This window comes from Alosa alosa, chromosome 14, assembly GCF_017589495.1.
Source record: "Alosa alosa isolate M-15738 ecotype Scorff River chromosome 14, AALO_Geno_1.1, whole genome shotgun sequence".
NCBI lineage: Eukaryota > Metazoa > Chordata > Actinopteri > Clupeiformes > Clupeidae > Alosa > Alosa alosa.
This window is the reverse complement of record NC_063202.1, coordinates 14,155,841-14,176,680: the sequence shown is the minus strand read 5'-3', so window position 1 is coordinate 14,176,680 and position 20,840 is coordinate 14,155,841. Positions and strand designations below refer to the sequence as shown.

The window sequence follows — 20,840 nt, the reverse complement described above, 5'->3', positions numbered from 1 at the left end:
GAAGCATGACTGGAACCATATCAGGCTGACGCATGACAGGAACCACTTCAGACTGAAGCATGACTGGAACCATATCAGGCTGACGCATGACAGGAACCACTTCAGACTGAAGCATGACAGGAACCACTGTAAACTGCAGCATAACAGGAACTTTAATTCTCTCTCTCTGTGTTAAGTGAAATAGGTTTGGGCTGGAGAACCATCCCCTAAGCTGAGTGAGTGTGGGGTGATCCAAGCAGAATCCAAACATGTCCAACTTCATCCTACTCCTGCTGCTCTGAGAAAGGGTGCTGTTCTTACTACTGAGAGACGGGTGCTGTTCTCACTACTGAGAGACGGGTGCTGTTCTCACTACTGATAGACGGGTGCTGTTCTCACTGCTAAGAAACGGATGTTTCCCACAACTCCCCTGAGTTTCTGGAGCCTCTCTGTGTAGCCTCCGTTTCTGAAGCTTAACAGCTTTCTGTCTGCTAATGGCAGATGATGGTTGATGAAGGCTGTCTGTCTGTCTGTGTCCACCATGTTTATGACATGATTGTAGCAGTTCTGTGACAGGGCTGTCTGTCTGTCTGTGTCTCATGTTTATGACATGATTGTAGCAGCTCTGTGACAGGGCTCATGTTTATGTCAAATGATTATAGCAGCTCTGTGACAGGGCACATGTTTATGTCACAGGATTGTTGCACCTCTGTGACAGAGCTCATGTTTATGACATGATTATAGCAGCTCTGTGACATTGCTCATGTTTATGACATGATTGTAGCAGCTCTGTGACAAGGCTCATGTTTATGTCAAATGATTATAGCAGCTCTGTGACAGGGCACATGTTTATGTCACATGATTGTTGCAGCTCTGTGACAAGGCTCATGTTTATGTCAAATGATTATAGCAGCTCTGTGACAGGGCACATGTTTATGTCACATGATTGTTGCAGCTCTGTGACGGCTGTCTGTCTGTCTGTGTCTCATGTTTATGACATGATTGTAGCAGCTCTGTGACAGGGCTCGTGTTTATGTCCAATGATTATAGCAGCTTTGTGACAGGGCTCACAGAGCTGCTGTGGCGAGAACATGAAGAGTGGATGTTGCATGTGATTTAAAGATAAGAAGAACAGGAGAATGAATGAGACTGTACCGATAGGTTTCATTGCTCAGTTTACTATTACAGTTTATACTTAGAGTTAGTTTTACACTGCATAACAACACTTCCGCAGAAAAATAACATTACACCATTTAATTAGACATGCATGCACACGCACACACACACACACGCACGCGCACATATACACACACAGGCTGAATCTCAATCGCATCCCTAAGTTCTAAGCCCTGAACCCTCACACACTTAACTGACATCCATCATAAGGGATCAAGTTTACGAGTGTGTAAGGTTTCAGAACGCTAATAACAGGAATGGGACAGCACCTGTGACCTATCATTAAACTGACAACATAAAAAACATGTTGCAAAGACATTTCCGTTTCCGTTTTATGGGAGTTTACTGATGGGAGTTTACTAATGTTTTTTAAGCATCCAGCCTCCATTTAGGTAACCCTGTGTTTCACGTCACAACACTATGAATTGTACTGTAGATAATTCCCTTGAGTAAAGTGTGCATAGATGCAGACTTACAGAAAGGGTGCGAGTGAGCCCTTGTGCACTTCACAATTTTGCAGTAGGACAGCCCTAAACCCTCACAAAGTTCACGGGAACACGCATCAAAGTGTGCGAGTCTGTGAGGGGAGAGATTGAGATTCAGTCATAGCATCCCCAAATGACTAATGTAATTTTGCTGTGACAACCCTTTGCACCCCCTGCAGTCTCTGTAGTGAACGATGTATTGACAGTGGGGAGGGTTGCAGGCTGGTTGATTGTGAATGCCTACACCTGCAGTGGGACTGGGATATAGAGGCTTGAAGATTTTGCTCACTCACACACCCTTCAGACACATACACACACACACAAACTGAGATTCTGTCACACACATCTGCTCTCTCCACAAAACTTACACACTCATTAGTTCTTACACCTTTCATGGCAGCTTCCATGGAAAATGCGTTGAACCACCAAAACACTTCATGTCAACTGCCAAAAGCACCCACAGTTTGGTTCAAAGTGTAAAGTAACTTGTGTGGTGTGATTTCTACACTGTCACAAATAAAAACAGGTAGCCTACGCAGTTAGCAAAACTGAGTAAGACTGACCAATGCAGTCTGTCAGATACAGTTAAGTTAGCGTCACAAAAACAGGTACCATCATTTGATTCATGATAGCCTACTAATCCTGACTTGTCCAAAGTGTTGCCTGCTGCTCAACGTGAACATGGGTTCACAGTCACAACATCTGTGCGAGTAGTAAGCTTGCTTGTGGCAAAATCATTATAGTCATATCTTCAGTCAGTCTAGGGACGTCGCCACCTCACAACAGGTCATTATGAGCTATGGCTGTCTGTGAACATAGTCTATCTGTTAACTGAGGACATGGCCTAATTACACGTAACAGAAACTCAGTGACCACATTGAGCTTTTTTGCTTGCCCCCACCACTTCCTACACTGTTTGGCTTTAGCTTAGCATCTGAGCAGATGGGGCAACAATATTCTATAGTTATGAGTGAGTGGGCACACTTCAGAAACAAATTAACCTGCTCCGCAGCACCTATAAGCAAACGCCTGTCATCTATTCCACGTGCCATCTCTGACGCATCTGCAACCAGCAACCCACATACATAACCTACACATTACTCCTGATCAATCGATCGATTATACCGTGTACATTATTCCTGATCGATCAGTCATACCCAGGACATTATACCTGATCGATTGATTATACCCAGGACATTATTTCTGATCAGTCTTGAAGATTACCGTCACAAGTGAACCATTATGTGGTGGGCACATGCCTTTCATATCCTCGGCCTACGCCAGCCTGGGTCGTAACAGTCTGGCGTACGTACACACACACACACGCACGAACACACACACATTTTGGCCATAAATATCACACACAAGTTGCGTCCATAAGTGGGCGTGTGATGTGACCATAACCCTGATGACTGAGGAGCTGATCATGTTCCTGAACTCTCCACCTCTCTCTCTCACACACACGCACACACAGTTGTATTCAAACATACACACTCTCACTCAGTCTCTCTCTTACTGACACAGACAGTCTCACTCTTGCTCTCTCTCAAACACACACACACACACGCACAGAGAACTCATCCTTACCCTGCTCAGAACTCTCTTTCGAACAGAACCAGCACCAACTAAACCAGTGTGGTGGAACTGTTTCCCAAGATTCACACACATCACACACACACACACCAAATGATCATGACAATACACTCACTAAAAACTTGCATGTCTAGGGAGGACACCAGAGTCATCAGAGAGGGGAGGTATCAATGAAAATGGTGTGAGGGTGAACCATCAAGCCTCCATTTACAGGATAGCAGTCTGGCACTGCTCACATAAACACACACACACACACACACACACACACACACACATGGTCGTCACAGACATTTGACGATAACTGAAGCTCTAACTATGCTTTATGCTTTTTACATCTATAAAAGCAAAATTGTATCTGCTTGTCCAGGGCAAAGAGGAGGCGACCACTAGACCAGGATCAGAGACTCCACTCACACACAAACAGACACAGACATACACTCACACACACAGATCCGAAAGTACAGTTGGCGCTTGAGTGTAAATTTTTTGGCAGGCGCATCAATGGGCCGCTGTTGTGCCAGATACCCTCACAGCTTCTTGGGTCAAGAGATTAAACAGCAGCCCTCCTCCCCACTCCCTTCCTCCTCCTCACACACACACTTTCACTTGGACATGTTGAATAGTAAGCTTTTATGTGAGAGAAAGGGAAAGATAGGGGTTAGGAAGATACCATGTGTGTGTCAAGACTAGCTCGAGGAGTTTTCCAACAGGTATCCAGAGAAAAACTTCGCGTCTTTGCCGGGAGTCTTGGGGAAATAACGGAGAGACAATGCGGGCTTCTCTGCAGCCTTCCGATCTAATCAATGATCAGCGCGTTGATCAATGCGAAAAGCGAGCGGGCTACTCAGGCAAGGCCTACCGACACCGGACCGAACCGATTCCACAGACACACTCACCACAAGTTCGCACCAGTCTTCACACCCTCGTTTCAAGAATCTCGACTGGTCAACTAAGAAGTTGCCAAGGCGTCTGAATTCCTATAGGCTGTGGTTGCTTCATGAGACATTAATAGGGATTTCGTTGATTCAGGGGTCTTAGGTAACCCGCGCCACTGAATACTAAACTCGAAACATCCAGCGACACCCCACAGCGCTCGGCCTCCGCTCGGCTCGTAGTCGAACCTCTCGCTCTTGTCACTGGGTGAAATCCACCCCTCACCCCTCGCCTAGCTGCGTCTACTTCACCCACTTCCACTCTCGCCACTGTCCCGGTAAAACAGGTTATTACATGCTCACAGGCGCAATCACATAACCCGTCTCTAACTTTCTTAACACTGTTTTGTCCCGTTCTGTCCGAATACACAACCCAGCGAGCCCGTACCCCAACTTTCAGCGTCCTCACGGGCTCGTGAGGGTGGATGGAGCTCTCACGAACATTCCAGGCAACAACGGGAAAAAAAACTGGTTTCCCGTGGAAAACAGCACGAGTATCTCAGGCGATATGTTCAGCCGTTCGCGACGGACACACACGACGGCACTAAAAATGTACTCCCCCGTCTTCCCAGCGCCTCAAAAGCACTTTTCCACGCGACAGCGATGACCCCGGCGCGACTGCAGGGCCCGGCGTCGCCATACACACAACACGAGCGCATATAACAACACGTATAGCATGCATAGCTACGGCCAAGCGGAAAAGACACGGCTCAGGGATCACCGAATACTGCACGGTTCCCCCGTTAACCACACAAAACGACAGTCGGATGGCACAAGCTTCGAAAGCGCGTTGAAAAAAAGCGAACTGACCTGTTTGGTAGCAGAGGAGTCCGCAGGATATTGGGTTCAATCCGAGTTAAATCCACTATCAGTAAAACAAAGAGGCGAAAATGTCCGGGCGATCCCGAAACCTACCGAGAGCCCACACTTGGTGGGGCTTTGCGCATGCGCACCGATGCGTATAGGAGGGGGCGGGGGATTAGGTAGGCTACATTGTATCTGAGTAGCTCATTCACTTCCAGCGTCGCTTTGGGAAGTTTGAAGTGCAACAGAATGACAAACATCACACACGCAGTTCACAGACTAAACACATGTTGCGTTTGCAAGACAAAGGGCTTCTGATGCGGTCTAATTACGTTGCTTCTCAATAAGGCTACTTTCTGTACAGCACATCTGGTCACATCTGGTCACAGACTCATAGATGTAAGACATTTGATGGCACAAGCTTCGTTTTATGTGCCTCATACAAAACTAGAATAATATAACGATTGTACATTCAGATGATTGATGGTTGGAAAATTGAATAAAGATAGATAGATAGATAGATAGATAGATAGATAGATAGATACTTTATTGATCCCCAGGGGAAATTCAAGGTCTCAGCAGCATACATACAACACAAACACATTCTTTAACAGCAGAAAGAGTAATTAAAGTATATAATATAAAAAACACAACTAAGCAGTAAGGACAGTAGAAGATAAAGAATATGCTAAATATACTAAAATACAAATTATACTAACACTTAATACAATATATAAAAATATACTAAAATACAAATGACAAAAATACAAATTATACTAACACTTAATCTAAATCAATTCTAAAAACAGTATCCACATAGTGGTGATTAATAAATCAGAGGCGCTTGCAATGACTGAGGCAGGGACTGAGCCTGTGATTCTCTGTGCATAGTAAGGTATGGTAAGGTGCTCTGTGTGAATGAGTGTCATGGTGGTAGTGCAATGATGATAGTGGTCATGGTGATAGTGCAAATGAGTAAGTCAACAGTGCAACAATGCAGAAATAATGTAAAGTAAAGTCTATATATCTATATATTTAACTATTTAAGAAAATGTGGCCACAGTTCGGCTGTGGCATGGAGGGGGGGGGTTATGCATATGTGCTACTGTGCTAATATAGCACGCAAACAGTGAGGCATAAAGACAGTGGTACAAGTGGCTAGTGGACAGACAGTACCAAACATGGAGGGGATAAAGAGGCAGACAGACTATGCAGAGAAGTCTATCTCTCCTCTTCCCTTAAGTGAGGCATTGAACAGTTCAATGGCCCTGGGGACAAATGACTTTCTCAGTCTGTCAGTTGTGCAAGGCAGAGTTTAAGTCTCCATCTGATCAGGCTCTTCTGTTTAACAATAGTGCTGTGGAGTGGGTGACACTCATTGTCCAAGATGTTGATCAGTTTGTTCAGGGTCCTTTTGTCAGATAGTGAAGTGATACACTCCAGTTCAGCTCCCACTACAGAGCCAGCTTTCCTTACCAGCCTGTCAATTAGCCCCACATCCTTCTTCCTTGTGCTTCCTCCCAGCATACTACTGCATAGAAGAGGACGCTGGCAACAACAGACTGGTAGAACATCCTGAGGAGCTTACTGCACACATTGAAGGACCGCAGCCTCCTCAGGAAGTACAGCCTGCTCTGCCCTTTCTTGTAGAGTGCATCAGTGTTGGCTGAGCAGTCCAGTTTATTGTCCAGGTGGAGACCCAGATACTTGTAGGTGCTAACCACCTCCACATTGACCCCATCAACGTGGACTGGTAGCAGAGTGGGCTTAGACCAAGCGGAAATCCACCACCATCTCCTTGGTCTTTGAAGTGTTAAGTTGAAGATGATCGAGTTTGCACCATTGCACAAAGTCCTCCACCAGGCTCCTGTACTCCTCCTCCTGCCCGTTCCTGATACACCCCACAATTGCAGTATCATCAGAAAACTTCTGCATGTGGCATGACTCGGTGTTGTAGCAGAAGTCAGATGTGTACAGGGTGAACAGGACTGGAGAGAGCACAGTTCCTGTGGCGCTCGGTGCTGCAGATCACAGTGTCAGAGAGACAGTTCTTCAGTCTGGCGAACTGTGGTTTCGGTCAGGTAATCTGTAATCCAGGTTACCAGGTGGCGTCCACACCCATCTGCAAGAGCTTGTCTCCCAATCTGAGGGGCTGGATGGTGTTAAAAGCACTTGAGAAATCAAAGAACATGATTCTCACAGCACTTTTCCCCTTGTCCAGGTGGGAATGTGTCCTGTGTAGAAGATAAGTGATGGCATCGTCCACGCCCACTTTCTCCTGGTAAGCAAACTGTAACGGGTCTAGTGCATGGCGTACCTGGGGTCTGAGCATGCCTAAGACCAATCGCTCCATTGTCTTCATCACATGTGATGTAAGAGCGACAGGTCTGTAGTCATTAAGTTCACTAGGGTGTGGCTTCTAAAGGCAGTATAGGCCCATGTCTGGCCGGCCCATGTTCTGAAACCAAGGTGACCCTATAGGCTATATCATCCACGGTCATGGCTAGGATTTTTTATTATTTTTGGGGGGGGGGGGCACTGACATTTTGAAGAAAAACACTGTGACATGAGTACCATTCATCAATTTAAGCGGATGCTAAGAGTGCCCGCAAGTGGCCCATCCAGTCTTAATCCCCTTCTCACTCTCTCTCTCTCTCTCTCTCTCTCTCTCTCTCTCTCTTTCCCTCTCTCTCTCAACACATCAATATCAACACACCAATATCACCTCTGATTGACATGAATATATCTCTCTCACACACACATACACACACACACTTAGAGAAAGAGAGAGAAAACTCATGTCAATCAGAGATGATACTGGTGTGGTGTGGGTTCGTTGATCTCTGTAAAAATGTGTGGTTTCGGTTGGTACACAACTGGTGGGAAGGATGGGTTCTTGATTTTTTGTTATCGTGATTTCGTTATTTGGCGTTAAAATGCAGGCCTGCACGCATCACTGGCATTACTTCTTTGGTCAAGAGATAGGCTAGACACACAGTTAGGTCTATAATTTAAATGGCAAATATGTTGTTTTTACGTAGACTATTAGTCTAAGGCAGATCCTCGAAAGGTGTTGAACTTTTAACATGATTCGTTATAGGCAATATTTTAATCAATTGCAGGTCAGTAAATCAAAGATACTAACATACTCCAAACTTCAAACTTCATACGCTAAATCGACTCTCTTTAAGACTGGCTCGTGTCGATGTGCGCACACAGGGTGGAGCTCCAGCCAGCCCGGAATTCGACCGGGATAACCACAGAAACTCGGAGCATCTCGCTCCCGGCATTAGAGCAGAACGAGGAAACTATAAACCAGGACCACACATGATCACGGTCAGGGCACATACGCGCAAGACTACCGCAAAGACAAGTTAATAATGAACGACCAACTCCTGGGGTTGAAGAGAGTTGTCAGATTCTGGAGCGCCTCTCGGGTAGAAGGAAGAGAGCTGTGTGTAGGCTACTTACGAAACTCCCTTCGCCCTGATGGATCACGACAGCCCGGCGGCGCCTGGCTTTGTTTCGGAGGAGGTTCGGTGCGAGCCCAGCCCAGAGCCCAACCAAGTCCTGCTCAAACTGCTTCAGTTTAAAGTGTACCGCAGGAGATGGTTTATTCTACTGGTGCTTTGTCTGCTCAACTGCTCCAACGCCATGGTAGGTGACCTGATTTCGTCCTCTGGATGGCAGGACAACTATGTGACTTTACTTCAATAAAAACAGTTAGCTATTTGGCGAAATAGAATCCACGCCTCTAGCTTAAGAGTAAATTAAAGCAGACGCGTGAAAAGTGTAGCTAAATTAAAGTTGCCGCGGCAGAATGACGCTTGGAACTATTGCGCCGAACAGCTGTGTCTGTGTGTCGCATGAATGCTGAAAGTGTTTTAGTTGAACTTGTAGGCCAGCTGAACAGATGTTTTACCGGAGAAATGTACCACGAGATTTGACATGTTTAAGCCTTATCCTAATTAATGATCAGGTTATTAAGGCTCGCTTTGTTCTGTAGCATTGTTTTTATAAGTCAAGCAAGGTCTGGTGTTGACAATGACCAGTTCCTATGGCCACTGACACTAAAGTTTAAGTTTGTCAGTCACTGGGGTTGACCGGGAGTGCACCCATTGATTGTATCAGCGCATGTATCAGGTGACCGGAGGGGGGGGGGGGGGGGAGTTTAAAACGGAGACATGGAGACCTAAAACCACAAACTAGGCCTACCAGCTACGAGCAGAGGCGTCAGCAAATTATGGGAAGCAGTGATGATAGAGAAATCACACACACACACACACACACACACACACACACGCTTACTATGTCTGACACAGATCGTTGTTGTGGGGTAATGAAAATATTGTGACAGACAGACAGCGCTAGTGGGTCAGCAGGTCGTAGGGTGCCGTGGTGGTTTAGCGGTCAGTGTTGTTATGGTGTTATTATAACAGTGTGACATTGGCCTAGTTGTGTCCTGTCGTGGGCGAAACTATTGAGACAATTCAGTGTTTTCATGACATTCTCACATGTTTAAAACCATGACAATGAAGACGGTAGGAACACTTTGTTATTGTATACAATTAAATTGCTATACAACAATCAATAGTCTGATGTCCTTTACCTTTATTCTTCAAAACTTGCCGGTTGTGGCTAGGCATAGTCAAAATGGTAAAAAGTAATCTGCAATACTCTGATGTCACCTGCTCAATCACGGCTGTTTGATTCCATCCTGGTGAACAGCTTCTGCCTGTTTGTCTACTTGTACTGAAATTTACAATACAAAAAAAAACCATGATCTCCTTCCTGGGGGGTATTCAAAGTGGTTTAGTAAGTTAACTCAGAGTAAGTGGCAAACCTACAACAAGAGCCCTAAGGCATTGTTTTCTAAGGAGAATGAAGCCATACAGCTCTTCTATTAGGTTGTTTACCACTTACTCTGAGTTAACTAACCCAGGTTTGTCACTAAACCACATACCTGGAATACCCCCCTGGAGATTGTGCAGCAGTTTTCTGTTGGGTATACTGTAGGTCTGGACATGACCCAAGCCATGGCTCCAGAAGCTGAATGCCATTGTCACATAGCCAGTTTGTCACAGATTTTGCCATGTGGCATGGAGTTCCATCTTAGTGAAAAACAGTTGCTCCATGGAAGTCAAGACTGGAGGAGTTTTTCCCTTTTAGTATTTCTAACTATTTTGTATAATTTACAGTTTGTGTGCAGGGAGAACTAATACAAGGCATATGTTGTTTTAATACTTTTGTCCATCAGTGTATGTCTGTGTCAATGGCTCTATGTTAAGGTTTGTATAAACATATATGTTCTTGTGTGTGTTTGTAATGTATAAATGTCCATGTGTTGTGTGGTTTTGTTTGTTTATTTTGTGTGTAAATGGCTGTGTTTCCCTTTGTATTGTAGGTTTAGGTTGTTATATCCATACTCATAGCATGTGTGTGTGTGTGTGTGTGTGTGTGTGTTTGTTTAGCTGTGGCTGACCTTTGCCCCGGTGGCAGGTGACTGTGCGGGAGCTCTGGGCGTCACTCTGGATCAGATTAATTGGCTCTCGATGGTCTACATGATCGTGGCCATCCCACTCAGCTGTCTCACTACCTGGATGCTCGACACCTGTGGTCTGCGGCTCACGGTACGTGTGTGTGTGTGTGCATGCCTGCGTGTGTTTGTGTCAGTACCTGGGTGCTTGACACCTGTGGCTTGTGTCTCAAGGTACATGTGTGTGTGTGTGTGTGTGTGTTTGTCCTGTACCTGGGTGCTTGATACGTGCGGCCTACAGCTCACAGTATCTGTGTGTGTACACATGCGTACGTATGTGTGTGTTTTTGTCAGTACCTGGATCCATAAATCGATCAATCAATCAAGCAAGCAAGCAGATTTTATAGAAGGTTCTAACCAAAAGTCATGTTTTTGAACCTGAGTGGAGATGAAGTCACACATCATCTCTGTATAAAGCAGACAATTTCAACTATGTTGGTATTGGTACAATTATTATGCTCTTGAATAGTGGTGTCCTAATCTAAGGGTTAAATTATGTTTTCTAAACAAAGTTCTTAAGGAGTCCATAGGGTTGATTGACAGCCATCCACTTCCGTTTGTAGATTTAAACCCTCCTTAGTTTAGAAAATATATAATGTTTACATCGTCTCTGAGTAATCACGTTGAATAATCGTGATCTCAATATTGACCAAAATAATGATTTTTTGTGTGTGTGTGTGCGGGCTGTGTGTGTGTGTGTGTGTGTGTGTGTTGGCAGCTGATCCTGGGATCGTGGCTGAACATGCTTGGCAGCGTGCTGCGTCTTATTGGGGTGCTGCTCATGGATATGGATCCCCAAGTGCGGTTCCCGCTGGTGCTGACGGGGCAGCTGGTGTGTGCCGCTGCCCAGCCCCTCGTCATCTTCAGCCCCACCAAACTCGCCGCCGTCTGGTTTCCACAGCAACAGAGGGCCACTGCCAACATGATCGCCTCCATGTGTGAGAGCTCACGCACCCACCCCAGCCCACCTACAATACACCTGTCTCCACCCATAATGCTCCTGTCTCCACCCACAAACACACCCACATCCACCCACAAACACACATGTCTCCACCCACAAACAAACCCATATTCACCCACAAACACACATGTCTCCACCCACAAACAAACCCATATCCACCCACAAACACACATGTCTCCACCCACAAACACACCCATATCCACCCACAAACACATGTCTCCACCCACAACATTCCTGTCTCCACACACAATGCTCCTGTTTCATAGTGCTGTCTTTGGGTTGCTGTGTGCTGCCGAATGAAGGTTCTTACAAGTGTGTGTGTGTGCGTGTGCGTGTGCGTGTGTGCGTGCGTGTGCGTGTGTGTATTTTGTAGCCAATCCACTTGGTGTGCTGATCGCCAACATTATGTCGCCTCTTATCATGGGCTCTCCTGGTGACCTCACCAAACTCGTAAGTCCAGTTTCACCACAGACACATGCACACACACAAGTGGTTCTGCCGTGAGCACCTTCTCCACACACACACACACACACACACACACACACACACACACACACACACACACACACACACACACACACACACACACACACACACACACACACACACACACACACACACACACACACACACACACACACATACATACATACACACACTTATTCATGTACATGATCATATTAGAGTTTATATTGAGATGGATTTTCTTTTGTAAACATCACTGTTCCTTTCTCCCCCTTTCTCCTCTCTCTCCTCTTTCTCCTCCTCTCATCTCCCCTTTTTCTCCTCACTGCTCTCTTCTTTTTCTCTTCCTCTCATCTCCTCTTTTCTCCTCTCCTTCTTTCACCTCCTCTGCTCTCCTCCTCTCTTCTCTGCTCTCCTCCTTTCCTTCTTTCTCTCATCTCTCCTTCTCAGCTCTTTGTGTATTCGGTCCCTGCTACTGTTGTGTGTTTCCTAGCAACAGTGGGTATTCGTGAGAGCACCCCTCCAACCCCACCTTCAGCCAGCGCTGAGACCTCCAACTCAGAACCCTTCCTCCAGGGCATCAAACTGGTACACACACACACACACACACACACCCCTTCTTCCAGGGCATCCAACTAGCACACACACACACATTTATTCCTCCAGGGCATCCGACTGGTACACACACACACACACACACACTTATTCCTCCAGGCATCTAACTCGTACACACACACAGACACTACACAAACACACACAGACACACACCTTCCTCCAGGCATCAGGCTGACAGTGATACAAAAATACACAAACACACACACACACCCCTTCCTCCAAGGGTATTCACACACACACACACACACACACACACACACACACACACACACACACACACACACACACACACACCAGTGTTTCCCATAGAATTGAATTCTATTTGTGGTGGTAGGCTTGCAGAATTAACTTGAATGCAACAAGTTTTTAACAAATTAGCGCAGCGTGGTTATGATGCTAACCAGAGTACAACCTGGAAAAATCATTGTGTGGTGGTCAATGTTGATATTGTAGTGGGCCGCCACAAATAAGTCAATGTATGGGAAACACTGCACACACACACACACCTTCCAGGGCATCCAACTGATACACACACACACACCATTTATTCCTCCAGGGCATCTGACTGGTACACACACACCTTATTCCTCCAGGCATCTGACTGGTGCACACACACAGACACACACAAACACACACAGACACACACCTTCCTCCGGGCATCAGGCTGACAGTGATACAAAAATACACAAACACACACACACCCCTTCCTCCAAGGGGTATTCACACACACACACACACACACACACACACACACACACACACACACACACACACACACACACACACCAGTGTTTCCCATAGAATTGAATTCTATTTGTGGTGGTAGGCTTGCAGAATTAACTTGAATGCAACAAGTTTTTAACAAATTAGCATGGCGTGGTTATGATGCTAACCAGAGTACAACCTGGAAAAAATCATTGTGTGGTGGTCAATGTTGATATTGTAGTGGGCCGCCACAAATAAGTCAATGTATGGGAAACACTGCACACACACACACACCTTCCTCCAGGGCATCCAACTGATACACACACACACACCTTTTCCTCCAGGGCATCTGACTGGTACACACACACCTTTTCCTCCAGGCATCTGACTGGTACACACACACACAGACACACACACACACACACACACACACCTTCTTCCAGGGCATCAGGCTGACAATGATACAAAAATACAAGAACACACGCAAATACACGTTCACACCCCTTACTCCAGGGAATCCGATTGGTATTCACAAACACACACACATACACACACACACACCTTCCTCTAGGGCATCAGGCTGATACACACACACAGACAGTAACCCATTCATTCTGAAACTATATGTATCCTATGTTCCTGTGAAGATGTCCTGGACATTTCTACTGGGTATGTGTGCTCTATGGTGTCTCTGTAAGGCAGGGATGGACTGGCAATCCATGTGTTCTGGAAAAGTCCAGAACGGCGGTCCATCCAACAGCCGTCGACTGCCTGGCTCAGTGGCTCATTGAGGCTCATATAGGGCTCATAGGACTAAGTGTGTCTAGCTCTCCACATAAATCGTCACTCAGGCTTACTCATGTCTACGCTACCAGTTGTCATTGTCATCCAAAAAAGTAAACATTTGTGCCAATATGTGCCATTTGTGCCCCCTCTCTATGGTTCATTCTTGCTCATAGTAGCCTTGCGCCTCTAAAGTGCGCTAGAATTGAATTCCGTGCGTGCAGAACAGGTGGTGAATATCAGTTAGTCAGTAAGATGTATTCGTGGAAGAACTTGGATAGGCCTAGCAAAAACGAAAAACAAGGTAACAGAAAACTGAGTGGGAGAACAGTGACATTTAACCAGTTTTTCCCCAAAGGTAAGCTATGTTTAGGCTATTAACAAACTTTACCTCTAGAATAATTTAGCGTAACCTATCGTGCGTTTGGTGTGACTTAAACCTTACCCCTTATCCAGTTTTAAACATGATGCTAGAATATGAAAAAATGTTTTTTAAAAGGGGCTACGAATAGGCGTGCTGCACATCTAGGCATTACCGTTTATTTTCTTCAGTTCAACAAAGTGGTATTCATAAAACATTGGCAAAACACAACTGTATTATTCAAAGCTTGCTCAGAAGCTAGGCTTACTTCCTTCATGTAGTATGTGATGAGATAAAACTCCCAATAGACTTGCTTAACATTAGTTGAATAAAACAACCTGTGTAGGTTTTTATAGGTTGTAACTTGTATTGTAATATGCTATCAGTATATTATAATATAATATATTTTAAGTCAATTTATCAATTAGTTTCCACAAAATTCACCAGAAGTAATAATTTATTTTTCAAAATTTCCATCACGGGGGAGCATGCCCCTGAAGCCCCCTTTTTTCAGTCTGTCCCTGCTGTAGGGTCTGTGTGTGTGTGTGTATATTTTGTCTAGCATATGCCATGGCACATGTGTGTGATGGTGTGTATATGTGTGTCTGTATATGGTGTAACTGTGTATGATGTGTGTGTGTGTTTATGAGTATATTGTGTAATTGTGTATAGTGTGTCTGTTTATGTGTATATTTTGTAATTGTGTATTGTGTGTGTGTGTGTGTGTGTATAGCTCCTGTGTAACCGAGCCTACATGCTACTGCTACTGTGTTTCGGCTCCGGCATTGGCATCTTCACCTGCTTCTCCAGCCTACTGGAACAGATGTTGTGTGTCAAAGGATACACCAACGTAAGTGTGTGCGCGCGCACACACACACACACACACACACACACACACACACACACAGCACACACATGCACACACGCAACACAGTACGACACAAACCACAGCGCACATACACACACCTTATATTTATTTGTGTGTTTAGGACTTTGCTGGTCTGTGTGGAGCCCTCTTCATTCTGTGTGGCGTGATCGGGGCAGGAGCTCTTGGTTTCTATGTTGACCGGACCAGGAAGTTCACAGAAGTCACAAAGATCAACATGTGCCTAGCCTCCCTAGGCTGCACTGCCTTCGCTGTGGTCAGTGTCTGTGTGTGTGTGTGTGTATGTGGTTTTCTTAGATTAACTGTGGTATGTAATGTGTGGTTTTCTCAACTGTGAGGTCAGAAGGTGTCTATAATGTGTATGTGTGTGTGTTTTCGGAGTCAGAAGTTGTGCATAATGTGTGTATGTGTGGTTTTCTCAGGAGCAAGGGTGTGTATAATTATTATTGTGTGTGTGTGTGTGTGTGTAGTTTTCTCAGATGCGAGGTCAGAAGGTGTTGCTGGCGGTTATGTGTTCTCTGTTTGGTCTCTTTGGATTCTCCATCTACCCTGTTGCCATGGAGCTCACGGTAGAATGCTCCTATCCTGTTGGCGAAGCCACCTCAGCTGGCCTCATCTTCATCGCTGGGTATGTGTGATAGTATGTGATACTGCAACACATCTGTCTCTGTGTGTGTGTGTGTTCGATGGCAGGTTTTCTGTAATGTGTGTGTTTGTGATGTATATGGTCATAGTGTATACACTGATGTTTGTGTGTGTGTGTGTGTGTGTGTGTGTGTGTGTGTGTGTGTGTAGGCAGGTGTTGTCTTTAGTGTACATGATCATCCTGGGAGCTCTGACAACACCACTGGCCGACTCCCCCCTCTCTGTGTGTTCTGAAGGAGGGACTCTCAGCTGGAGGGGTGAGTTCCGCACACACGCGCACACATATGCACACACACACTTTGGAGCATTCCTCAGAAAAGAGTTACATTTCTGTTTGTTAAGCATCTCCATCATCACCTATGAACAACACCACAGCCATTTCTAAATTCCTTTGAATGTTTTGCAAATGCAGTCATGTTAAAGGTACACTATGCAAAATGTTCACCTTTACGAGCCCATTTGATGGTAAACGAACTTGTAATAGGCGAATCGTTCACCTAGCATAGCTATACACCATAGACGTATACAGCTTAGACGGAGTGCAAATGGGATCTGTGATCATTATGGTTGGATCTGAAACATCTATTCGCATGCGCCCTCTCTCCTCGGTCCTTAGTCCTTCAACTTGTGCCTTGGAAATCGTTCAAAGCTTGACGTCATAAAGGATATCTCATTTGTCTAATTGCAACCATAGGAGATGAGAACGAGGAGAGGACAGAGGAGAAAGGGCCGATACGCGAGGAAACACGAGAGCATCCTATGCAGAAATGTTTTATGTCGGAATTATGCGATCATTGGTCCAAGCTGTCAAGGTAAAAAAAGTTCCCTCCCACGTCTCTCAACTTTCCCTCACGGGATCAAAAGAGTATATATACTTATACTTTCAGTTTCAAAGAAATTTGTAGCGTATGAAGATTTGTTCTGGGCCTATCTTTTCATCTATTGTCCCTAATAAAACGCTAAAAAGGACTTTTTTTTAAATCGAAAGTTGACAGATGTGCAGGAATGGGAGGGAACTTTTCACCTTTGCAGTTTGGACCAATAATCGCTCATTCAGACTGAAAGCGCTTCCGCGTAGGATGCAACTCTGTATCGTCCCTTTCTCCTCTCTTCTCACCTCCTCTGGCAGCAATTAGACAAATGAGAGATCCTCGATGACGTCGAGCTTTGAATGATTTCCTTGGCATAAGCTGGAGAATCGAGGAGACGCATGCAAATAGTATAATGACCTGAAGCCAATGTGTCAACCATATGCTTCATCAGTCCCCAATGACATGGTGTACACACACACACACACACAGGTTATGGTAAACTCCAATGTATGCTGATTATGGTGCATTCAGTTTTCTTCTTAGGTGAGAAATGCACAGACCATAAAATGCAAATGTTTAAGATGATTTGAGAAATGTTCCAAAGACCAAATGTTCAGAAAAAAAGCACTGCACTGATCAGCATCATGCACTGATCACAAAAAAGGAAATTGCAGTCCCTACAGTTACCACACACAGGCAGACACACACACACAAAACACCACAAAAGCAACTTGCGGCCATCATTTGTGCACACACACACGGAATCGTTGAGGAGGAAATGAATGTGCCCCCATGGAACATCTCTCGGCACTCTCGCTTCTGCTTTACTGAACAACCAGCTATACAGGACCACACACACACACACTTAGTATTTATTAGTCATAATAACTTTTCTTGTGTTGTGTTTTCTCTCTCTCTCTCTCTCTCTCTCTCTCTCTCTCTCTCTCTCTCTCTGTGTGCGTGTGTGTCTCAGTGCCTGTGCTGGTGATGGCGGGGCTGTTTTGTATGGGGGCCTGTGTGTTTGTGTGTTTCTTTCACACAGAATACAAACGTCTGAAAGCAGAGGAAGACGCAGGAGGACAATCACGCAGCACACACACATCCACTATTACAGACACACACGATACCTCTAACACCGAGAACCCATCACACACACAAGATACCACTGACAAACCTAATCTTTCAGACACACACACACCCAAATCACTCAGACACACTTCACACAACACCCACCACCTCACTCGCTCTTAATACCTCAGACACACTCGATCCACCCGATACAATAGCCTAAAAGAGACAGTGATGCCATGGATCCCCACCCAATCAGACATGGAGGTCAAAGACACACACACACACATACAGCATCAGACATGGAGAGAGGTCAAATTTTTAAGCACACATGGAGAGAGGTCACATTTTTAAGCACACACACACACACTTTGGCCGGAAGCCTCTTAACATATCCACTTTTCCCTTACACACACACACACACACACACAAACTTTCCTTCAGGACATCAAACTGGTAGGCTACTGACACACTCCTTCCTCCAGGGCATCAGACCAGTATAGCATACACACATCTTTTTGGGCATCAGGGACTGGGACAGACAAACACACACACAGACAGCAGCAGTAGCACGAATGGCAGTGGTCAGGTCTTCTGCCTGAAGATCATACACACACCAATAGCAGAAGAGATGAAACAACTCCTGGACCAAAGCAGTAGCTACTTTGTCAGAAATGTTGTTTTTGTCGTTTGTTTTTTTCATTAACCATTTGTTTGTCATTCCCATTTTTTCACTAATATATTGTATGTTTACTAGTTTTTCTACATCATATATTTTTTTAATGCTATGATGGTACTTACCTGTGACCAAATAATGTAATTAATCTGTATGTCTTCTGATGTGCTTTCATACATGTGGATGCTGCACTGATTCGATCATTTGAATGTTACTAAAACATTAACTAGTTTTGCATAATTGAAGGGCCCCCTTACACCAAACAACTTTGACAAGATTTGGGAAAGATTCTTGAAAGATTGTAGTCTTTTGAGTAAAGCTTAAATGGGGGGTATTAGGTAAAAGACTCCAATCTGTCAAGAATCTTTCCCAAATCTTGTCAAAGTTGTTTGGTGTAAGGAGGCCCTAAGTGGCTCAAATACCTGATAACTGCTAATTACCTTTTTTTAGTACTGTACACCAGTATTTGCACTCAGCAATTTTACTTGAGTTTCTAATTGGCATTTGTCAGGTTCATATCCAGACAAAGACTAGACAGAGATTTGGAAATAAATTCCTCATTACAACTGGTTTGTATGTGTGGCTTCTGAGGACCTGTCATTTTTGTCTTACTTGTGTGTGTGTGTGTGGGGGGCACTGATAATACCTGAGTGAATTCTGATCTCTCTCACACAAAATTATTTGTAGGATTTTGCTTGTTCACAACTTTTAGGATTGCTTAAGTCTTTTTATTAGTATTATTTTATTTGAGCTATTTCCATGTTCCACATTTTATATTGATATGGCTTGATGGCAATATAAAATAAACACAGTATGGTATTAGATTGCAATAGCCTATGATTAAATATATAATTAAATATAGATCTTGCCTGTGCCTGTTGAGGTGTCCACGACCATGGCAACCTTGACAGGGACAAGGAGATGGACATTTTTGCCCATCAACAGACCCCAACTAAAGTAGACTGCTGTCGTTCACAGCACTAAGCTATTTACGGTTACTGACATACTCCAAGTCTCTGGCCCTCTCATAGAGCCAGGCATAGTGAACTGGCCCTCTGAAAAAAAGTTTGGGGACTACTGATTTCGCCTATTAAAACTATCATAAGGCAGTTAAGCACAAAAATCGATCCCTCTGTGATAAAAGCATCAAAGTTGGTATAAAAAAAACTCACGAAATGGGTCTGATCAGATTTAGAATCGTAGGCACATCGCATTTGGCCACTGGGGACAATGGCAGACATTTTTTTTTAATTGATTGATTGAAAATAGGAACTACCAACTAATAGTTACAAATTTAACCATGCATCTTTGTCATTCTTCACACATACTCATCAACAAGGTCCTTAAATATGTAAATAATTAAAAATAAAAAAATGTATACAATTTGGCCCGTGATACCAAATAGTATACAGTCTGCCTTTGTCTAAGTTCATGTAGAGTGAACACAATTTCTGTAGTGAGAATTAAGAGTCATTCAAGAATTTATATTTACACTTACTGACAGAGCTTTTAATCAACCAGTCATCAATAGACCAAAATCATGTGTTTTTTTACAATATCTGTGCCCAAGGTTCCGAATTCAAGTGCAGTGCAGAACTGAACAAGAGAATCATAAGGCTATGAACCTTGAAATTCCAGTATGTGGTAAACTTGATGTGCCTAAATATCTTCAACCTCAAGTATGCAACTAATAAGGAAATAGATAATTAGACTGTTAGAGCAAGGACATTAGTTATTTAGTCAAGGTGAACGTCTCCCCACTGTGGAATGGAAAAATGGATGCTACAAGGATGGGAATTAAAACGCCTAATACCTTACCATCTACACTCTTAAAACTAATGTGTTGAAAACACCACAACTTGCATTGTTTTTAACACATCTCTGTGTCCAGATAGGACAATACAATACAGTATGTGTGGTTTCCTTTTTTTTAATTTTATTTGTTACACAATATGTGTTGAAAATAACACAACTTACATTGTTTTTTTAACACATCTCTGTGTCCAGATAGAGACAACACATTCATTTTAAGAGTGTATTGATGTCATTGTGGTTCACGGAGATATTTGTAATTTTTTTCCATTAAAATAATTTTTTAAAAAGTGCTCATCTTTACTAGTATACGTCTTCACACAAGGAGGGCTTGACACCAGGGCTGACGCTTCGGCAATACCCGTCACTGAAATACTGAGCTTCGTTGAACACGGCTGTTTTCACATTAGCTGATTGTGATTAGCGTAAACCATTGTTGGGCATTGGGCTTTTATGCCTTCAAGATGATAAGACAGTGGAGTGCCAAGAAGCAAGTGGGAGAGAGAGATGGGATAGAATCGGGAAACTCCCTGGGCCGGACTAGAA

At 44.3% G+C, this 20,840-nt stretch overlaps 2 protein-coding genes across 2 annotated transcripts in view; one reads left to right on the top strand and one right to left on the bottom strand.

Moving 5' to 3' along the window:
- LOC125307568 (polycomb group RING finger protein 3) overlaps positions 1-5,089 on the bottom strand; it is a 20,692-nt gene extending 15,603 nt beyond the window's left edge. Inside the window, exon 1 of the mRNA XM_048263612.1 lies at positions 4,976-5,089. The gene's annotated coding sequence lies outside the window, so the exon portion shown is untranslated. The remainder of the gene's footprint in view (positions 1-4,975) is intronic.
- Positions 5,090-8,215: 3,126 nt separating this feature from the next.
- On the top strand, positions 8,216-19,052 carry slc49a3 (solute carrier family 49 member 3). The gene is made up of 10 exons (XM_048263578.1): positions 8,216-8,626; positions 10,441-10,599; positions 11,224-11,443; positions 11,840-11,916; positions 12,382-12,519; positions 15,129-15,245; positions 15,385-15,537; positions 15,752-15,909; positions 16,077-16,183; positions 17,712-19,052. The coding sequence occupies exons 1-10, from the start codon at positions 8,459-8,461 to the stop codon at positions 17,987-17,989; spliced, it is 1,575 nt and encodes a 524-aa protein (XP_048119535.1). The 5' UTR covers positions 8,216-8,458; the 3' UTR covers positions 17,990-19,052.
- Positions 19,053-20,840: the final 1,788 nt, after the last annotated feature.

What these genes read in the sequence shown, in the direction of transcription:
- slc49a3 (XM_048263578.1), top strand. Translation starts at nt 8,459, where the DNA reads ATGGATCACGACAGCCCGGCGGCGCCTGGCTTTGTTTCGGAGGAGGTT. An exon ending in TCAACTGCTCCAACGCCATG is followed by an intron (nt 8,627 to 10,440) that starts GTAGGTGACCTG and finishes GTGTTTGTTTAG; the next exon opens with CTGTGGCTGACCTTTGCCCC. An exon ending in AGGGACTCTCAGCTGGAGGG is followed by an intron (nt 16,184 to 17,711) that starts GTGAGTTCCGCA and finishes TGTGTGTCTCAG; the next exon opens with TGCCTGTGCTGGTGATGGCG.